This window comes from Oryctolagus cuniculus, chromosome X (genome assembly GCF_051225735.1).
Source record: "Oryctolagus cuniculus isolate XC-2025 breed Fujian yellow rabbit chromosome X, ASM5122573v1, whole genome shotgun sequence".
Taxonomy (NCBI): domain Eukaryota; kingdom Metazoa; phylum Chordata; class Mammalia; order Lagomorpha; family Leporidae; genus Oryctolagus; species Oryctolagus cuniculus.
The window spans coordinates 68,217,592-68,237,606 of record NC_142888.1 but is presented as its reverse complement, the minus strand read 5'-3'; the positions used below and the strand labels follow the sequence as shown (position 1 = coordinate 68,237,606).

The following is a 20,015-nucleotide window of genomic DNA, read 5'->3' as shown; positions in this document are numbered from 1 at the left end:
GTTTTCCACTCTCATTTAAACAAGTCACCTCTGATCCAACAAACTGTCTATGAAGTCTCTTTTTCTAAATGTATTAAGCTGATTAAACAAATAATTTTTTGGTGTACATGTATTTTTGGATAATTTCCTAGGATAATTCTTGCACCAACCCTTAGTTTGATCATGACGTCTAAGACGCAAGAAATGGTAACCAGTCTCATTTAGGAATTGTGAAAAATTACAGTTTTACATCCTTTGTAAAAAAGAGTTCTTACAGCTTCTCTGCCAAGTCTTAAAGACTAGTCTGTAAGAGCTGTGCTTAACATTTTGTTAAACATTAACATTTTGTTTTGTGGAAGGTTTTACTGAATGAGATTTAATGTAAGTTATTGAATAATAATCACAATAATTTGTAATCCTGACTCCAAGTAGCCACTTACTCCCATTATAGATATCATTACAAAAGATACTATTATATTTTTCTCTTTTCTATTTTCTAGAGTTAGTTTGTGAAATTGAGGAGAGGGAAAGGAAGAGGGAAACTTTGGAGCATGTTTGTGGTGTATAGCCCAGTGGCTAAACTGAACCAGGTCATTTGCTTTTAATAGCTCTTCTCCCACAGTCCAGTGAAACCTAGACCAGTCACAAAAAGATGTTAATCCTAGTCTTAAAATAGTGCCTTCTCTTGGGACCCACAGACCGTGCTGTAGCAATTGGTCATTTAAGTGCTTCTTTTGCATGCAATTTTAGCAAAAAAAAAATAAAATCTGCCAGTTCTATCATGAAGACTGGAATTGCTGCTCTCACAGCAGGAATGATTGGTGCTATTGGCATTATTCTGTTTCTTGTAGCATTTGGAACAGAATATTGGTTACTTGCAACGGAGACCTGTGAAAGTTTTGATACTAACAATGGAACTTTGGACACTGAAGATGAGGTAAACAGAAATCTAATGCAGTTTTTAGAAAATATGGGATTTCAACAATTTCCCATAAAATAAATCTGCATTTTAGAAAATTGACATTCTGGAGTGTAAGATGATTTTTTTTTGGTTTTAATTTTAGTAAGTTTTATTTTTAAATTTAGTGACTATTTTTCAGAGTTGATTTGTAGCTTGGACATGTAGAACACAGGATAAATGTCTTAGGAAAGACTAGTATAAGAAGTGGGACTTGAACCTTATAAAGCTTGAATAAATATTGTTGCAGGTTTATTTGCCAGGCATGTTAGTTTCACATATTAAAACCTGGTAATCTGGATTATTATCCTGCAAAATGTTTTCCTTGATGTGATTTTGTTTTTAGTTATTTTAACATTTAAAGCTAAGGCTTGAAATATACGTGTAAATCTGTATCTATATCCATATCAATATCAATATCTATACCAACAAAAAAGGCTAATGTAGAGATGTAAGGCAAAATATTTTATCTATTAATGAACTTAAGCATTACATTTCTTTAGATGGCCTCTTATGAAGAAGCATTATATCTCTTTCAGAATGGCTCAAAGTTACTTTTGATTTTCTTTTGTTACAACTTTATTTCAGTAAGAATAGAAGTTTTATGGGAAAGTTCACTTCTGAACCAATGACTTTTCTCAAACTTCGATGTCAGGGAAGTGAAATATAAACATATTACAAAACTACACTCATCACTTAGTATTGACTAATCTTTGTAACATCTTCATGCAGAAAAAACAAGATTTACTCTTTGAAGCAATTCTCCACTACAGCAGAAAAGCTATTGCTTCCCTGAAGACAAAATCGATTTTTGAGAGTTAGATGGCGATGACAGCTCATGCTAAAATTCTCTGGACTATTCTGTGTGAGGAGTGTGGAAGTGCTGATTTAGGTTCTCAGAAAATTCAGAGGTTGGCTAAAGTTTTCTCTCCGCCATCATTTTTTGTTTCGTATGCCATTTTCCATTTCATGAAGGCTTCCATTGCTTCAGTTCTTAACTAATGTATGCTCTTTATATCCCACCCATTATTATTTTAAAAACTTCTACTGGTTAAAACTTTCATAAACGTGTAGATGATGGTTTAGTCTTAAGGTGGTACCACTCTCAGCAGTGTTTGCCTTCTAATGATCAAAGGGATACATTTCTCCTTTTGGGTATTTATTTATTTGGAAGTCAGAGCTATGCAGAGAGGGGAAGATACAGGGATAGAGAGAGATGTTTCATTTGCTGGTTCAGTCATCAGCTGACCACAACGGCCACTCCTGGGCCAAGCCAAAGCCAGAAGCCAGGAGCTTCATCTGGGTCTCTCATGTGGGTGCAGGTGCCCAAACACTTAGACCATCTTCCACTGCTTTTCTTGGGCCATTAGCGGAGAGATGGATTGGAACTGAAGAAGCCAGGCCCTGAACCAGAGCCTATATGCTGGTGTTGCAGGTGGCAGCATTACCTGCTATGCCACCACGCTGGCTCCAAAGGGATACATTTCTAGTGGCAGATTTTCTAATTGGGTACCATCCTGGCATCTATGATATTAATTACTTAGGCTGCTACCTATACAGTTTACATATATTATTACATATATATGACTTCTATGAATAGTACTGTGGGCAATAAATAGAATCCTAGAATGTTACAACTGAAAGTGATTACAGAAATCATATAGTCCAAGCTTTAATAAGCACCATTCACTTCACTCCCCATCCAGTGCCCTTTACATTACACAGTTGATACTAATACTTACAAATATGGTTGGCTTTTAGTGAAAATTTACTGAATTAATTTTACAGATCAGATAATTAATTGACATTTGAGAAAGTGGGGCTCTTAAAGTTCTCAAAACTTATGGATGGGACAGTACCTAAAACAGGATTTTCCCCTCTTTCAATCCAGTATTCTTTCCACTATTTTCTGATGATTTCATTTGTTTATGATATATATACCATATTTGCCACCCGTATGTAAGAAGCAAAGATCATATCCAGAGCTAATATCCTATGAATAGTAAATGATTATTAACAAATAAATTTATTAACAATTCTATTTTCCCTGTAATAATTCATTTGAGTAAAGGCAATTTTCAATCATTAAAAGTATTTGTAGGGGCCAGCGATGTGGCGTGGTGGGTAAAGCTGCCTCCTATAGTGCCGGCATCCTATATGGGTGCTGGTACGAGTCCCGGCTGCTCCACTTCTGATCCAGCTTTCTGCTATGGCCTGGGAAAGCAGTGGAAGATGGCCCAAGTCCTGAGGCCCATGCACCCACATAGGAAACCTGGAAGAAGCTACTGGCTCTGGCTTCTGATCGGTATAACTTCAGCCATTGCGGCCATCTGGCGAGTGAACAAGCGGATGGAAGACCTTTCTCTCTCTTTCTGCCTCTGCCTCTCTGTAACTTGTTTTTCAAATAAATAAATTAAATCTTTAAAAAAGCATATTTACTGTAAGAGAAAAATAAGCATATCTGTGGATTTCATAGACATAATTTGTAGAAATCAGATTCATGGAATATTTTTCAACAAATATTGATGTCAAGTTACCAAGAAGACACTAAATTATTGCTTAAGTTAGCAAATATCTAAATAACAATCTAAAATATAATTGATGATAATGGTAATTATTACTCTGGACCCTTTCTGTACTGTTTCTTTATTAAGAATACTATTAAGAATGATCCTTAGTAGAAATAAGAGATTAGTGAAAATGATGAATAAGAAAAACTTGATTAGAGTTTAGTGTAATTACTTCTGTTTTCTAGTATGGAATTACGTAGAATGAGAAGTTAGTGCTAGACTCACATGGAGAGAACAGAAAACAATATGAAGCCATGATGTTATACATCGCAACTTTTACTTGTGCCCAGAATAGATCATAGTTGTTTCATGCAAGAATAATTGAAGGGGCCAGCTCTGTGGCCAGCTCTGTGGCATAGCAGGTAAAGCTATTGCCTGAGGTATCAGCATCCCATAATGGTGCCAGTTCAAGTCCTTGCTGCTTCTCTTCTGATCCAGCTCTCTGCTGTGGCCTGGGAAAACAGTGGAAGACGGCCCAAGTCCTTGGGCCCCTGCACCCATGTGGGAGACCCGGAAAAACTTCTGGCTCCTGGCTCCTGGCTCCTGGCTCTTGGCTTCAGATAGGCTCAGCTCTGGCCATTGTGGTTATTTGGGGAGTGAACCAGTGGGTTGAAGACTTTTCTCTCTTTCTTTCCCTCTCTCTTTCTGTAACTCTACCTCTCAAATAAAAAAAAATATTAAAAAAAAAGAATAATTGAAGTGCAGAAATACAAAAAAAAAGTTGATCCAAAACTAATTCCTTATCTTGTGTTGGTTAGCTGTTGTCACCCATATTCTCTCATATTACACAGTTAATCACAGATGCTAGCAAATGGAACAATTGACAAGTTTCATGTGTAACTGCTTTCATGTGTGGTCATTGTTGAGCTCAAGAGTTCTCAATCTCCCACGTTCTGTATAATTACTTACAGAAGTTGTTTTTTTTTTTTTAATCATTTCTTGGCATTCACTACTAGGAGAGTTTAGTTAATAAAACTGGGTCTAGTATCCAACATTTCTACCATTCTTATATTTTTTAAAACTATTTTATTTATTTGAGAGGTAGAGTTACAGACAGAGAGGGAAAGACAGAGAGAAAGGTCTTTCATCCGCTGGTTCACTCTCCAAATAGTTGCAACGGCTGAAGCTGGGCCAATTCAAAACCGGGAACAAGGAGTTTCTTCTGGGTCTCCCACGTGGGTACAGAGGCCCAAGGGCTTTCCCAGGCCATAGCAGAGAGCTGGATCAGAAGTGGAGCAGCCAGGATACAAACTGGCGCCCTTATGGAATGCTGGCACTGCAGTCAGAGGCTTAGCCTACTATGCCACAGCACCACTCCCTACAGTTCTTAACGTATACATGGTCTTTACTATGTCACAAAAGTACATATATGGAAACTGAAGATGGGAGAATATACCCATTACATAGTCAGGAGATCAAAAGAAGTATTAAAAACTATCTCTACATTGACCAAATACATAAATCATAAACACATTAGTTTGGCTTCCACTACTATGAATAAGACAGAGCTATGCTGCAGTTTCCAGCATTTTAATCAAATAATTAGCATTTCATTTTGAAAGCAGAGAGATGCAGAGATACAGAGATTGCCCCACCCCCTGGTTCCCTCCACAAATAATTGCAACAACTGGGGCTGATGAACAATGAAATTGGGAGCTAGAAACTCAATCCAGATCTCCAGTGTGGGTGACAGGGACCCAGCTACTTGAGCCATTACCTGTTGCCTCTCAGGGAGTGCATTAGCTGAAATTGGAATCATGAGTGGAGCCGGGTCTTGCACACAGGCACTCTGATATAGGATAACCATTATGATAAATGCATTCCCCAGCATTATTTTAATACATAAAGTTCCTTAATAGCTATGCCAGCTTTTGTGACAATTTACAATATACAAGAGAAGCTACTTAGGAAGAAGGAAGGTTTATTTTGGCTTATGGTTTTGGAGGCTAACAGTACAAAATCACAGAGTCTCTTTGGTCTGAAGTATGATGAGGGTGGTGGATGGTGGACTGGTACGGGAACTGGGAATCATATGGTGAACCAGAAAGCAGAGAGAGAGAGAGAGAGAGAGAGAGAGAGAGAGAAAGTGAGAGAGCCAGCAAGGGAGTGAGAGAAGCTATGCCCACTAAGCACTTATAAGCAACCAACCTTTTGGTGAGAACCTAATTTCTGAGGGTTTCTCTCAATGAACTGAAGACCTCCCACTGAGCGCACATCTTAAATAACATATTAGATCAAGTTTCTAACTTTCATCAATTAACTATTAAATGTAATCCATTAATCATTAATTTGAGACTTTGAGAATTAACCAATACATGGAAATTTTTAGGACATCCAAACTATTATTGAAACTATAATACTACACACTGCAAATTAAAAGAATACACAGTATTCATAAATCATATTTAGATGATATAAGGGTAGAATCTATTGAATCCCCACAAAAATTTGGAAGCACCAATTAACATTAGAAAATATGCTATTAATTCAATTGAGCTTTCTAAGAACTTCTAGTAGATAATGCATTTTAAAAGTATAGTTTAGGGGCTGGTGCCGTGGCTCACTTGGTCAATCCTACGCCTGTGGCACCAGCATCCCATATGGATGCCAGGTTCTAGTCCTGGTTGCTCTTCTTCCAGTCCAGCTCTCTGCTGTGGCTGGGGAAGGCAGTGGAGGATGGCCCAAGTGCTTGGGCCCTGTACCCGCATGGGAGACCAAGAGGAAGCACCTGGCTCCTGGCTTCGGATTGGTGCAGCGCCGGCTGTAGCAGCCATTTGGGGTTGAACCAGTGGAAGGAAGACCTTTCTCTCTATCTCTCTCTGTCTAACTCTATCTGTCAAATAAAAATATTTCTTAAAAAAAGTATAGTTTAAATAACTATGTACTTGAAAATAATAAAAATGATCTTAAAATATGCCCTTTATGAAATCAGCCAAGATGTCCATCAACTTATGCATAAAGAAAATGTGGTATACATATGTAATAGAATATTATTCAGCCATGAATAATATTTAATCCCATCAAGGTGGCATGTACCAATGCCATCTCACCAGTCCAAGTGATCAATTTCAGTTCACAATTGATCATAATGAAAGGACTAAGAGTCAAAGGAAGCACATAAACAAGTCTAGTACCTGCTAATACTAACTGATAGAATAAATAAAAGGGAGAGTGATCCAACATGGGAAGTGAGATACTCAGCAGACTCATAGAATGGTGGATGTCCTAAACAGCACTCTGGCCTCAGAATCAGCCCTAAAGGCATTCCGATCTGGCTGAAAAGCCCATAAGAGTATTTCAGGCATGGAAAGCCAAGACACTCTGGCAAAAAAAAAAAAAAAAAAAAAAAAAAAAAAAAAAAAAACAAAACTAAATGAAAGATCTCTGTGAGTGAGATCCCAGTGGAAAGAACAGGCCTTCAAAGAAGGAGGTACCTTTCTCTGAAGGGAGGAGAGAAGCTCCACTTTGACTATGACCTTGTCTAAACAAGATAAGAGTCGGAGAACTCAAGGGGCTTCCATAGCCTTGGAAACTCATGACTGGTGCATAGGGTGATTACTGATGCCATAAACAGGAGTGTCAATTTGTAAAGTCAACAACAGGAGTCACTGTGCACTTACTCCTCATGTAGGATCTCTGTCCTTAATGTGCTGTACATTGAGACTTAATGCTATAATGAGTACTCAAACAGTATATTTCGCTTTGTGTTTCTATGGGGGTGCAAACTGTTGAAATCTTTACTTAATGGATGCTAAACTGATCTTCTGTATATAAAGAGAATTGAAAATGAATCCTCATGTGAATGGAAGGGGAGAGAGAGTGGGAAAGGGGAGGGATGCGGGTGGGAGAGACAATATGGGGGGGAAGCCATTGTAATCCATAAGCCGTACTTTGGAAATTTACATTCATTAAATAAAAGTTAAAAAAAAAGAAAAATGATATCCTGTTATTTGCAACAAAATGAATGCAACTTGAGGATATTATCAGAACTGATATAAGCCAGACATGGAGAGACAAATATCCATGTTCTCCCTCACATATGTAATCTAAAATATTGATATGAATTTATAATAGTGGTTATTAGATGTTGAGATGAGTGAGGGTGTAGGTTAAGGGAGTTTGTATGATGGGTACCAAATAATAGAAGGAATAATTTCCTAGTGTTACACAGCCAGTAGGTGTTTATAATAACTTCAGATTTCTTAGAAAATAGAGGGAGCTCCATAATCCAATCATAATGTAATGACAAGGAGAGATAAAAACATTAATTATCCACATTTGATCAGTACACATTGCATTCATATATTGAAATGTCATATTGCATCCCATAAATGTGAACAATTATCATTAATCAAAAATGTGAGTCTTAAAAAGTATAAAAATATTTGTAAAAATAAAAAAAAATCAGAGACTAAAATATATATCTTGGAGATTAGGCTTTCTGTTAGTCAATCTCATCTTATATAAGTTATTTGGAATAAACAAGCCTTGACTTTTCAAATCTGATTGTCTCAGTCACAGCAATTTGAAATATTTAAGGCAGTGGAGATGTCTTGGTTGGAATTTTTTTCTGTATAGATATTTGGTCAGGTCAAGCTTAGTCTAAATAAGCAGTAGAAATGATCCCACTTCTGGTCTCAATTGACTGACTGAATGGCAAAAGGCCTTGCTGTAATTTTTAACTCAAATTATGGTGCAGCGGTAGGTGCAGCAGCAGATTATTCTCAAAGGGGGGTATTATATAACACCTAAGAAGAACAAAAATTTATGTTGTATTTATATATACCTTCGGAGGGCACTTTGTTAAATGATATTATCCTTTATAAAGCACCAATACTTCAGTTATATTGCACAAAGTCATTGGGCTCTTTCTTGAGTCCTTCTGCAACTAGGAGTATTTGAAACTTATGTTTTCCATTTAAATTGATGATTAGGTAGCCAGTCATTTAAATATATATATGAGGATACTTCAAAAAGTTTGTGTGAACAATCGAATTATAAGGTAAGTTTTTTGTGGTACAATCATTTTAAAATATTTGCGTATTTTTTCATTATACCTATTTTCAATGAACTTTTAAGATATATATTGAGCCTACTGCACTTATTATTTACTTTAAATTCACTATTTAAAACTTTTTATTATGAAAATTCAAACATACAATAATAGAAGGAATATTATAATGATTCCCTACATATACACCATCAAACATTAAAACATATCAACATATTCTACTCTATTTTGGAGCAATATTGTTTTGCCACTTCAAATATAATCCACCAAACAGCAGAAATGGAATCACTTGAGAGCTTGTTAGAAATGAAGGATTTTGGTCTCCATCTGTGTATAACAAACCAGAATGTATGGTTCAGCAAGGCCTCTGGTTGTGTACATTAAAATTTAAGGAGTACTTATTTGAGGACTATTTATTACAAAATAAATGCCAGGCAGTGTATCCTATAAATGCATTTCCCACTCTGCAGATAAATAGTATCTCCTCAGTATGTTGTAGAATTCCATGCAAAACATGATTTCACTTGTGGAGCCAGAATTTCAAAAAACGAATATTTTATTTCATAGTATGATGAAGATTTGAGAAACTATGAGGAAATATCCGTTATATACCATCATGAAGGCTTCTTCTGGCGGTGTTGGTTTTTTGGAGACGATCCACCAACTTCAGTTTGGAGCTACTGGTTTAGTGAGTATGAGATGTTATTACATGATTGTTTTGAACGTATGTCCTCAGGTTAAGAAATATCTCTTACACAGGAATGGAAGCAAATCTATTATCAGCAATGTACACAGGATATTAATATCCCAAGAGTTGAGGGCAACACTTTCTCTTTTCATTTTCTGTTTTGCCTAGAAGTCATCTTACTATTTTAAATCCAGCCAAGTAAGATCATATTTGCCTGACAATCAGACTCAAAATCATCCATATTTTCTTCCAAATATATTTTCTTCCAAAATAATTTAGTTGCATTAGGAAGTACTCATGCTTTTCACTGTAAGTGCAAGTTGCTAAAGTAGAATTAAAGTCAAGAAAGCAACATCACACAACTTCAAAACTTCACATTTTTAGAGTTTTCATTTAATTTATTCTTAAGTATTTTAAGAATCACACACTTTTTAAGAACAGAAAATAGAAAACAAAAGCAACAACAGACTGACTTAGAAAGTGTCCAGCTAGTGGATCTAGACTTTAATTCAAAACATTTGTTGCAATTGAGTTACATATAAGCTATGTTTAAACAATTAAAGAGATGTATGACGTTGAGAATATTGATGATAGGGATGCTGTGTGGAACTCATTTGACTGGCTTGGCCCCAGGATTGTGTGCCACCTATCCTAGCTCCAGGTGCAGCCTCACCTCAGACTGTCTCTCTGGCCAGGTGTCTGAACATAGTATTCCAGGTTACATGGAATTCTGTGCACATTCCTCTTTCTGGATTTCATACAAGTTAATCCTCAGGAAATGACCTCATTCATGGTTCTGTGGCAAGACTTAGCTATTAAATGATCGGCAATTAAGTATAATGAAGAGTATAAGTTTTCTGATTTCAGATAATCTTCTCAAGATGCCATTAATTCAATTGGCACAAAGTTCTCATATCCAGAGTTGTCAGGAGCTTCTTAATTTCAAGGATAAAAATGTTAAAAGATGTTAAAGCTATTTATGACTTTAAGGATCCAATGATGGAGTCACCGTGTAATCAATGAAACAAAGTCCTTTCAACATGTAACTGAATGCAAGGAGAGCTTCAGAATGGAAACTGTCACCAGATAGAATGTCCAGAATCTTTTTTATCATTTCTATGTAAATTTCATTTTAGTTATAATGTTACTCATTCACTTAGAATACTACCTCTAAGAATATGTTCTTTTTTTTTCCCTTCTTTTTTTTTTAACTTTTATTTAATGAATATACGTTTCCAAAGTACGAATAGTGGATTACTATGGCTTCCCCCCCATACCGTCCCTCCCACCCACAACCCTCCCCTTTCCCACTCCCTCTCCCCTTCCATTCACATCAAGATTCATTTTCGATTATCTTAATATACAGAAGATCAGCTTAGTATACATTAAGTAAGGATTTCAACAGTTTGCTCCCACACAGAAACATAAAGTGAAAAATAATAGATGATTTTTTTTAATGATGATGAAATCAGATCAGACCTATTGTCATGTTTAATCCCAGTGAGAGTCAAGTTGGGAGTTGATAGTTTCTTTTCTTTTCTTTTCTTTTCTTTTTTTTTTTTTACAGAGGATCAGTTTAGTATGCATTAAGTAAAGATTTCAACAGTTTGCACCCCCATAGAAACACAAAGTGAAATATATTATTTGAGTACTCGTTATAGCATTAAATCTCAATGCATAGCACATTAAGGACAGAGATCCTACATGAGGAGTAAGTGCACAGTGACTCCTGTTGTTGACTTTACCAATTGACACTCCTGTCTATGGCATCAGTAATCTCCCTATGCTCCAGTCATGAGTTTCCAAGGCTATGGAAGCCCCTTGAGTTCTCCGACTCTTATCTTGTTTAGACAAGGTCATAGTCAAAGTGGAGGTTCTCTCCTCCCTTCAGAGAAAGGTACCTCCTTCTTTGAAGGCCTGTTCTTTCCACTGGGATCTCACTCACAGAGATCTTTTTCCAGAGTGTCTTGGCTTTCCATGCCTGAAATACTCTCATGGGCTTTTCAGCCAGATCGTAATGCCTTTAGGGCTGATTCTGAGGCCAGAGTGCTATTTAGGGCATCTGCCATTCTATGAGTCTGCTGAGTATCTCACTTCCCATGTTGGATCACTCTCCCCTTTATTTATTCTATCGGTTAGTGTTAGCAGGTACTAGACTTGCTTATGTGCTCCCTTTGACTCTTAGTCCTTTCATTATGATCAATTGCGAACTGAAATTGATCACTTGGACTGGTGAGATGGCATTGGTACATGCCACCTTGATGGGATTAAATTGGAGTCTTCTGGTATGTTTCTAACTCTACCATTTGGGGCAAGTCAGCTTGAGCATGTCCCAAATTATATATCTCTTCCCTCTCTTATTCCTACTCTTATGTTTAACAGGGATCACATTTCAGTTAAATTTCAACACTTAAGAATAACTGTGTATTAATTACAGAATTAAACCAGTCATATTAAGTAGAACAGACAAAAAAACTACTAAGAGGGATAATGTATTAAGTTGTTCATTAACATTCAGGGCTATGCTGATCAAGTCACCGTTTCCCATAGTGTCCCTTTCACTTCAACAGGTTTCCTTTTTGGTGTTCAGTCAGTTGTCACCGATCAGGGAGAACATATGGTATTTGTCCCTTTGGGACTGGCTTATTTCACTCAGCATGATGTGTTCCAGATTCCTCCATTTTGTTGCAAATGACTGGATTTCGTTGTTTCTTACTGCGGTATAGTATTCTAAAGAGTACATATCCCATAATTTCTTTATCCAGTCTACCGTTGATGGGCATTTATGTTCTTTATTGGGCAGAAAAGGAAAAGAAATTTAATTTCTTTGAAAATATAGTGCAAGCATAAATTTGAACTATAAGGTAGTAGAACTTATTTATGAGAGGTCTGGAAATGCTAGGTGTTTGTGTGATTTATATTGATTTATATTATAGCTTTCTTGAATTAGAGTTTGAAAAGCTAAATGCAAAATTATCAGAACAGCAACATAAATGAATTATGTACCCTCCCATATCTATTACTTGGTTTTTGAACTTTCCAAGTAGGCAATGAGAAAAACTATGGATTGACATGTTGACAATGGTGTTTATACCCTCCTACTTTGCTTTGGATATTAGTGGGATTATCCCCCAAGAATATGTGTAAAAGGCTTGGTATTCAGGGTGACATTTTTGGAATGTGATGGAATCTTTAAAAATTTGGGCCTAGAAGTGAGTCTTTTTTTCAGAGATTTATTTAATTGTTTGAGAGGCAGAGTTACAGACAGAGAGAAGCAAATACAGAGTGAGGTCTTCCATCCTCTGGTTCACTCTCCAAATGGTTGCTACTGCTGGAGCTGGGCCTATCCAAAGCCAGGAGCCAGGAACTTCTGGGTCTCAATCATGGGTGCAGAGACAAAAGCACCTGAACCATATTCCACTGCTTTTCCAGGCCATTAGTAGGGAGCTGGATCAGAAGTGCAGCAGCTGGGAATTGAACTCATGCCCATATGGGATGTCTGTGCCACAGGTGAAGGTTTAACCTACTATGCCACAGTGCCAGTCCCATAGAGGGAGGGTCTTTATGTCATTGGTGATGTATCTTTGAAAAATTGTTGTTGTATTATTTCATCAATTCTTTTGAGAGGGTTGTTAAAACAGCTTGAGTTGGGCTGTGCTGCTTTCTCTGCTTCCTGGCTTACCACGTGATCTTTTATTGCATGTACCCCAAAATTGTTTTTTCCTGCCTTCACCAAATACCAAACCAATAGGGTTGTTTGATTTTATTGTTGACTGCACAAACTGTGACCTAAACACATCTCTTACTTTTTTTTAAAAAAATTACTTGCCTGTGTATAAAAAAGCTATTGATTTTTGTGTGGTAATGTTATATCCTGCCACTTTAGCAAATTCTTTTTCTAGATTCTTGAGTTATTTTCAGCTTCATTCCATTGTGGTCAGAAAAGATGCCTGGTGTTGACTTTTTTGTATTTGCTAAGACTTGCTTTATGGCCTAGAATATGATCCGCCCTAGAGAAACTTCCATGCACTGATAAGAATGTGAAGTCTGCAAATGTGGATGAAAAGTTCTGGAGATATAAGTTAGGTCCATTTGTTCCATAGTGTCAATTAGCCCTCTTGTTTCTTTGTTGATTTTCCATCTAGTTGACCTGTCTATTAATGAAAATGAGGTGTAGAACTCCCCTGTTACTATTGTATTAGAGTTTATCACCCTTTCCATCCATTAACATTCCTGTTAAATACCCAGGTGCCCTGTAATTGGATGCATATACGTTTATTATTATAGCCACATCTTCCTGTTGAATTGATCCCTTAGTCATTAGATAGTGCTCTTTTTTGTCTCTTTTAACAGTGTTTGTGTTAAAGTCTATTTTGTCTAAAATTAGGATGGCTATACATGCTCTCTTTTGCTTTCCATTAACATGGAATATCTTTTTCCATCCTTTTATTCCAGTCTGTGTGTATCTTTGTTGGTGAGGTGTGTTTCTTGTAAGCATCAAATAGATGGTTTTGTTTTTCAGTCCATTCAGCCAGTCTGTATCTTTTAACTGGAGAGTTGAGACCATTTACATTCAAGGCGATTATTGATAAGTAACAACTTGGATCTACCATTTTCCAATAAATATTCCTATTGCTTAATTTAGATTTCTTTTGTACTTTTACTGCACGATTTTTTTGCCTTCAAGTTCTTTCATAGTGATGACAACGTTTCTGTTTTTCTGTGTGTAGCACATCCTTAAACATCTTTTGTAAGGCTGGAAGAGTGGTGACAAATTCTTCCAATTTCTCTTTGTTATTCAAAGTTTGTATTTCACCTTAATTCATAAATGGGAGCTTTGAAGTGTACAGTATTCTAGGTTAAGTTTTTTCTCTTCAAACTTGAACTATGTCACTCCATTCTTTTCTATCCTTTAGAGTTTCTAGTAAGTAGTCTGCTGTGAGTCTAATTGGAGATCCTATGAAAGTAATTTAGCATTTCTCTCATGCATATTGTAGAATCCTTATGGTTTACTGTTGAAAGTTAGACTAGAATATGTCATGGTGAAGCTCTTTTCTGGTCATGTCTATTAGGAGTCTAATACTTGTGCTTGTCGTCCCTTTCTTTCTCCAAATTAGGGAAGTTTTCTGTAATTATTTCACTAAATAGGCTATCTAATCAGTTCTCTCTTTCCACACCTTCAGTAACTCCTAAGACCCATATGTTTGGTCATTTGATAGTATACCATAAATAAGTAAATGTTTTTAAGTTTTCTAATGCTTTCTTTTTTGTCTGTAAAATTTCCAAAGGTTTGTCTTCTTGCTCAGGTATACTTTCTTTTGCCTCACCATGTCTGTTTTTAAGGATATCCACATATTCCACATTTTATTTGATTTATTCAAGTCTTCATTTCTTTTTTTTTTTTGGACAGGCATGCCTGAGTTAGACAGTGAGAGAGAGAGAGAGAGAGAGAGAGAGAGAGAGAGAGACAAAGGTCCTCCTTCCATTGGTTCACCCCCCGAATGGCCGCTACGGCCAGCACACTACAGCCAGCATGCTGTGCCAATGCAAAGCCAGCAGCCAGGTGCTTCCTCCTGGTCTCCCATGCAGGCGCAGGGCCCAAGCATTTGGGCCATCCTCCACTGCCTTCCTGGGCCACAGCAGAGAGCTGGAATGGAAGAGGAGCAACCGGGACAGAATCCAGCGCCCCAACCGGGACTAGAACCCAGGATGTCAGCGCTGCAGGCAGAGGATTAGCCAAGTGAGCCATGGTGCAGGCCTCAAGTCTTCATTTCTAATATTTCAGTTTTATTTCTCTTTAAAATCTCAGTTTTATAGGAAAATTTTTCATTCATGTCATGTATAAATTTCTTTAATTCATAGATTTATTTCTCACTGCTTCTGAGTAATCCTATGACTGACATTTTGAATTCCATTTCCGACATTTCTTCAATCGCTTCATCTTCTCATTCTCATATTGAAGTGTTATTATGAGCTTTTGTGTGTGTGTGTGTGTGTGTGGAGGACGTCATGTTGTCTTCCATAATCTTGTTCCTTGAATTTCTGTGTTTGTTTTTAGGCATTTTTGGAGATATTTGTGTGTTTTTTGCTCTGATGGCATTTATCTTTAAACTATGCCTTTTAGTTGGTGGAATATCTGCTCTTTCGGTGAATACTGAAAGTTTGTGCTGGGTGTGTCTAAGGAGCTCTGGTCAGTGCTCCAGGGTTGGGTGAGTATCCAGGGTGACATCCAAGTTGTGCATGGTAGATCTTCTCTTATTAATAGAAGGGGGGAATGGTCACTTCTGTTGGTGCAATCTCACCCTCACCTCCTCCCTTCCAAGGTGATCAATGCCAAGGTGTTAACCCTCAGTGGGTGCAACACTCATCTGTGCTTCTGCATGAAATGCACAAATGATCTGTGCAGGCCTCAGCATGAGCATGGATCCCATTATAATGACCTAACCCAGGTAATCAGCGAGCTAGGAGCCTGTGGAGCCACTCACAGTGTTTGCCCAGAGAGCCAGTCACACCCTGTGTCCTGTCATGCAGTTACAGAATTTTTTCAGTCCCAGCAACTAGGGCTCCCAGAGTCATGGAGTACAGAGGATCCACTCCATCCCACTAGCCTGTCTCATCCACAGAGAGGTTGAGGTGTTCCCACAGTCAGATGCCTGTGGGTGCTCTACCTAGGCGATTTGAGCCCTGAAGCAACAGATCCTGTGATATTTTGAGAGGCTGGGGGCACCTCACAATCATATGTGAGTGCCCAACCCCCCTGTCAATCCTTCCAGCCAAACTCAAAGTCAGTGGGGAACACAGATTTTCCCCTCTGGTAAAATCTCTGGATCACATGTGTGTACAGTACCCACTGGCTGCAGCCCTACTCATTTCACAATCATGCTGGGCCCATACAAGAATCTCTGCAGCTGGTACTAATGTCAGAATGGCTCCTTCTCCCCACCCTTTTCTGGGTTAATGCAACTGGAACTTTTGTATTTGCCTCTGCTGACAAGATGGCAACTGTCATCGCCAGTTGCTCGATGCACATACAACACCTGCAGCAGCTGCTACCTACTTATTTCCCACCCTCTCTCATCTAGTTGTGGGGTGGTGGGGATATATAGATGTGCCCTTTCATTTTCCTCTGGGTGAGAGAACACCCTGTTTTTCCCAGGGCTCTGGGCCATACTCAAATTCAATATAGTCTGCTAAGCTCACTCTCCTGCTATTTCAACAATGGTATGGGCTGCTGCAATCTGATATCACCTTGCTCTCCAAGGCTGGAATTCTCTCTGGCTCCGGGCTGCTGGGGTCATTCGTTATGTCTGTGCCCATTGCTGCTCATCGGGACCCTCCACACAGATCCATGGCATCTCTGCGTCTTCTACAGAATCTCCACTGCAGTTTTCCCTCTGACTTTCCCCTGAGAATGCACTTCCACATTTTTTTCTCACTATTTTCACCTAGCCTGGAGCAGACCATCCTATCATTAATGTGCCACCTGAGAAGGAGATTCTATGATCAATCCCATTGACAATACCTAGAAAGAAAAAAATTAAATACCTTGGAATACATTTAATCAAGGATGACAAAGATCTCTATGATGAAAATTACAAAACATTAAAGAAACAAATAGAAGAAGACACAAAAAAAGAAAAATATTTCACATTCATGGATTTGAAGAATCAATATCATCAAAATGTCCATACTACCAAAAGCAATTCATAGACTCACTGTGATCCCAATTAAATACCAACAACATTCTTAGATCTGGAAAAGTCAATGCTAAAATTTATATGGAAACATAAGAGACCCTGAATAGCTCAAGCAATCTTATACAACAGAAACAAAGCCAGAGGCATCACGATACTAGATTTTAAGATATACTAGAGGGCAATTATAATCAAAACAGACTGCTACTGGCAGAGAAACATACATGTAGACATTTGAGCAAAGAAACATTCAGCAAAGTGAAGAGACACTGGCATAATGGGAGAAAATATTAGCAAACTATGCAACTGGAAAATGTTTAATATCCAGAATCTATAAAGAGCTCAAGAAATTCAACAACAACAAAACAAATAACCCAGTTTAGAAATAGGCAAAGGACTTGAACAGACATTTTTCAAAAGAGGAAATTCAAATGGCCAACAGATCATGTAATAATGCTCAGAATCATAAGCCATCAGGGTAATGAAAATAAAAACCTCAATGAGGTTTCACCTCACCCCAGTTAGAATGGCTCTCATACAGAAATCAACAAACAATAAATGCTGGCAAGGATGTGGAGGAAAAAGGTACCCTAATCCACTCTTTGTGGGAATGTAAACTGGTGCAGCCACTGTATAAGACAGTATGGAAGTATTAGAAAGCTAAAAATAAGCATACTATATGACCCAGAAATCATACTCCTGAGAGTTTACCCTAGTGAAAAGAATTCAGCATATGAAGAGTGATCTGAACCCCCATGTTTATTGCAGCTCAAAACACAATAGCTAAGGTATGGAATCAACCCAGATATCCATCAAATGAAGACTGGATAAAGAAATTATTATATGTATGCACTATAGAATACTGCACAGTGGTAAAAAATGAAATCCTGTCATTTGCAACAAAATAGGTGTAAATGGAAACAATTCCACTTAGTGAAGTAAGCCAATTCCCAAAAAACACATACCATATATTCTCCCTGGTTTGTGGTAACTAATAGAATACCTAACAGGTAATCCGTGGAGTGAAATTGACACCTTGAGATGCGATGATTTTTAACAGTGCTTGTCTTGACTTGAAGAAGAGTGTTTTTTTTTTTTAATTTTCACATTATTTGTTGAACACTTTACTTAGTGTGTGGTTAATTTTGTGAGTATAAAGTTAGCTGAAAATAGATTTTTGTATAGAATGGAACAGGGAATAGGAGAGGGGAGAGGAAGAAGTTTGGGAGTATGGGTGGGAGTGAGAGTGGTATGGAAAGTATCACTATGTTCCTGGATCTCTATATATGAAATATGTGAAATTTGTATAACTTAAATAAAATGTAAAAAAGTAAACAAAGCAACAAAAATTAAAAGAAAGTTGGTTGCCTTACACATTTCATTTTAGTAATGAAAAGCTAACTGTTACACCTTCTAGTCAAACTCCTATTACACTGGCTAACAAACCATTATACTCAGATTATACAAAGATTTATAGTGAAGATGAGTGACCAAGGAAGTGGTGTCCCTTAGAGAAAAAAGGAAAGGCTCTTCAACTACAGATATTCAACTGCACCCTATACTGGTATTCAGACTTCCCAAGCAGTGCCCTGGCTGGTGTTGATTATGAATTGCCCATATCATATCTTTATGCACAGTACTTCCAAGGAGATGTAAATCTATTTTTCTTACAGGGCTATGGGACGGATTCTGTTATGTACATTAAAGTTTTGTCAACAGAATCAATAGAAAGACTTTTAGTGTATAACAAAGCTGCCTGGAAAAATATAACACCAACCATGGGGATGATGACTGTTGTGTCCCAAACAGAGAACCAGAAGACATGACACTTGGGAAATCCAAATGTGGGTTTTGTATTAAATTTGAAATAGGTGGTGTTCAGAAGTAAATTATATAAAATAATCCTTGGCCCATGAACCCATGTGTGAGACCCAAAAGAAGCTCCTGGCTCCTGGCTTCCGCCTGGCCAAGCTGACTGTGGTGGCCATTTGGAGTGTGAATCAGCAAATGGAAGCACTCTCTCTCTCTCTCTCTCTCTCTCTCTCTCTCTCTCTCTTACTCTCTCTCCCTCCCTCCCTCTATCCCTCCCAGATGCTTCAGCCCCTGCCGCCAATGCAAGAGACCAAGATGGGATTCCTGGCTCTTGGCTCCAGCCTGGCTTAGGTTGGTTGTTACAGCCATGTGGGGAGTGAACAACTTGATGGAAGATATCCTCTTCCCTTCCCTCCCCTTCCCTCCCCTTTCCTCCCCTCCCCTCCCTTCCCTTCTCTTCCCTCCTCTCCCCTTCCCTCCCTTCCCTCCTCTCCCCTTCCCTCCGTTCCCTTTCTTTCCCTTCCATCTCTTTTCCTTTTTTGTTATTTTATCTTTTAAATTAAATAAATCTTGGGGCCGGCACCGTGGCTCACTTGGTTAATCCTCCGCCTGTGGCACCAGCATCCCATATGGGCGCCGGGTTCTAGTCCCGGTTGCTCCTCTTCCAGTCCTGCTCTCTGCTGTGGCTCGGGAAGGCAGTGGAGGGTGGCCCAAGTGCTTGGGCTCCTGCACCCACATGGGAGACCAGAAGGAGGCACCTGGCTCCTGGCTTCGGATAGGCGCAGCACCAGCAGTAGTGGCCATTTGGGGAGTGAACCAACAGAAGGAAGACCTTTCTCTCTGTCTCTCTCACTGTCTAACTCTGCCTGTCAAATAAAAAAAGTAAATTAAATAAAACTTTTAAAAACTCAGTTTAAAAAGAGTATTGACCCAATTAAAATTTATAAACTATCTGAGCAGACATTTCTCTAAGCAAGATGTACGAATGCTCCAAAAAGGGTATGATAAATTCCTAAACACTGGAGCTCACATTGTTGCAGTGAGCTAAGCTGCCACCTGCAACACCTAATTAGGGAAATGAAAATTGAAATCACAATACGATGCTACTTCACACCAACTCAGATGAATATAAACAAAAAGACAGAAACAATTGCTGAGAAGGATGTGGAGAAACTGGAACCTCATACAATACTGGTGACAATGTAAAGTCACATTGGGAAAGTGATAATTCCTCAATAAGTTAAACATACAGTTATTGCTTCTCACAGCAATTCTACTACTAAGTTCATATCTAGGAGAAATG

General features: G+C 38.1%; 1 protein-coding gene and 1 pseudogene across 4 annotated transcripts in view; both read left to right on the top strand.

Annotated features, from left to right (window-relative positions):
• The first annotated feature begins 642 nt into the window (after nt 1-642).
• The window catches only part of LOC103351928 (transmembrane protein 182), a 96,474-nt gene continuing 77,101 nt past the window's right edge, over nt 643-20,015 (top strand). For all 4 annotated transcript variants that reach the window (XM_070067072.2, XM_089324141.1, XM_089324140.1 and 1 more), the window contains exons 1-2: nt 643-916; nt 9,086-9,206. In XM_070067072.2, coding sequence (XP_069923173.1) covers nt 761-916; nt 9,086-9,206 — 277 coding nt within the window. In that variant the 5' untranslated portion in view covers nt 643-760. The remainder of the gene's footprint in view (nt 917-9,085; nt 9,207-20,015) is intronic.
• Nucleotides 9,228-18,788, top strand: LOC138847683 (pyruvate dehydrogenase (acetyl-transferring) kinase isozyme 1, mitochondrial-like; annotated as a pseudogene).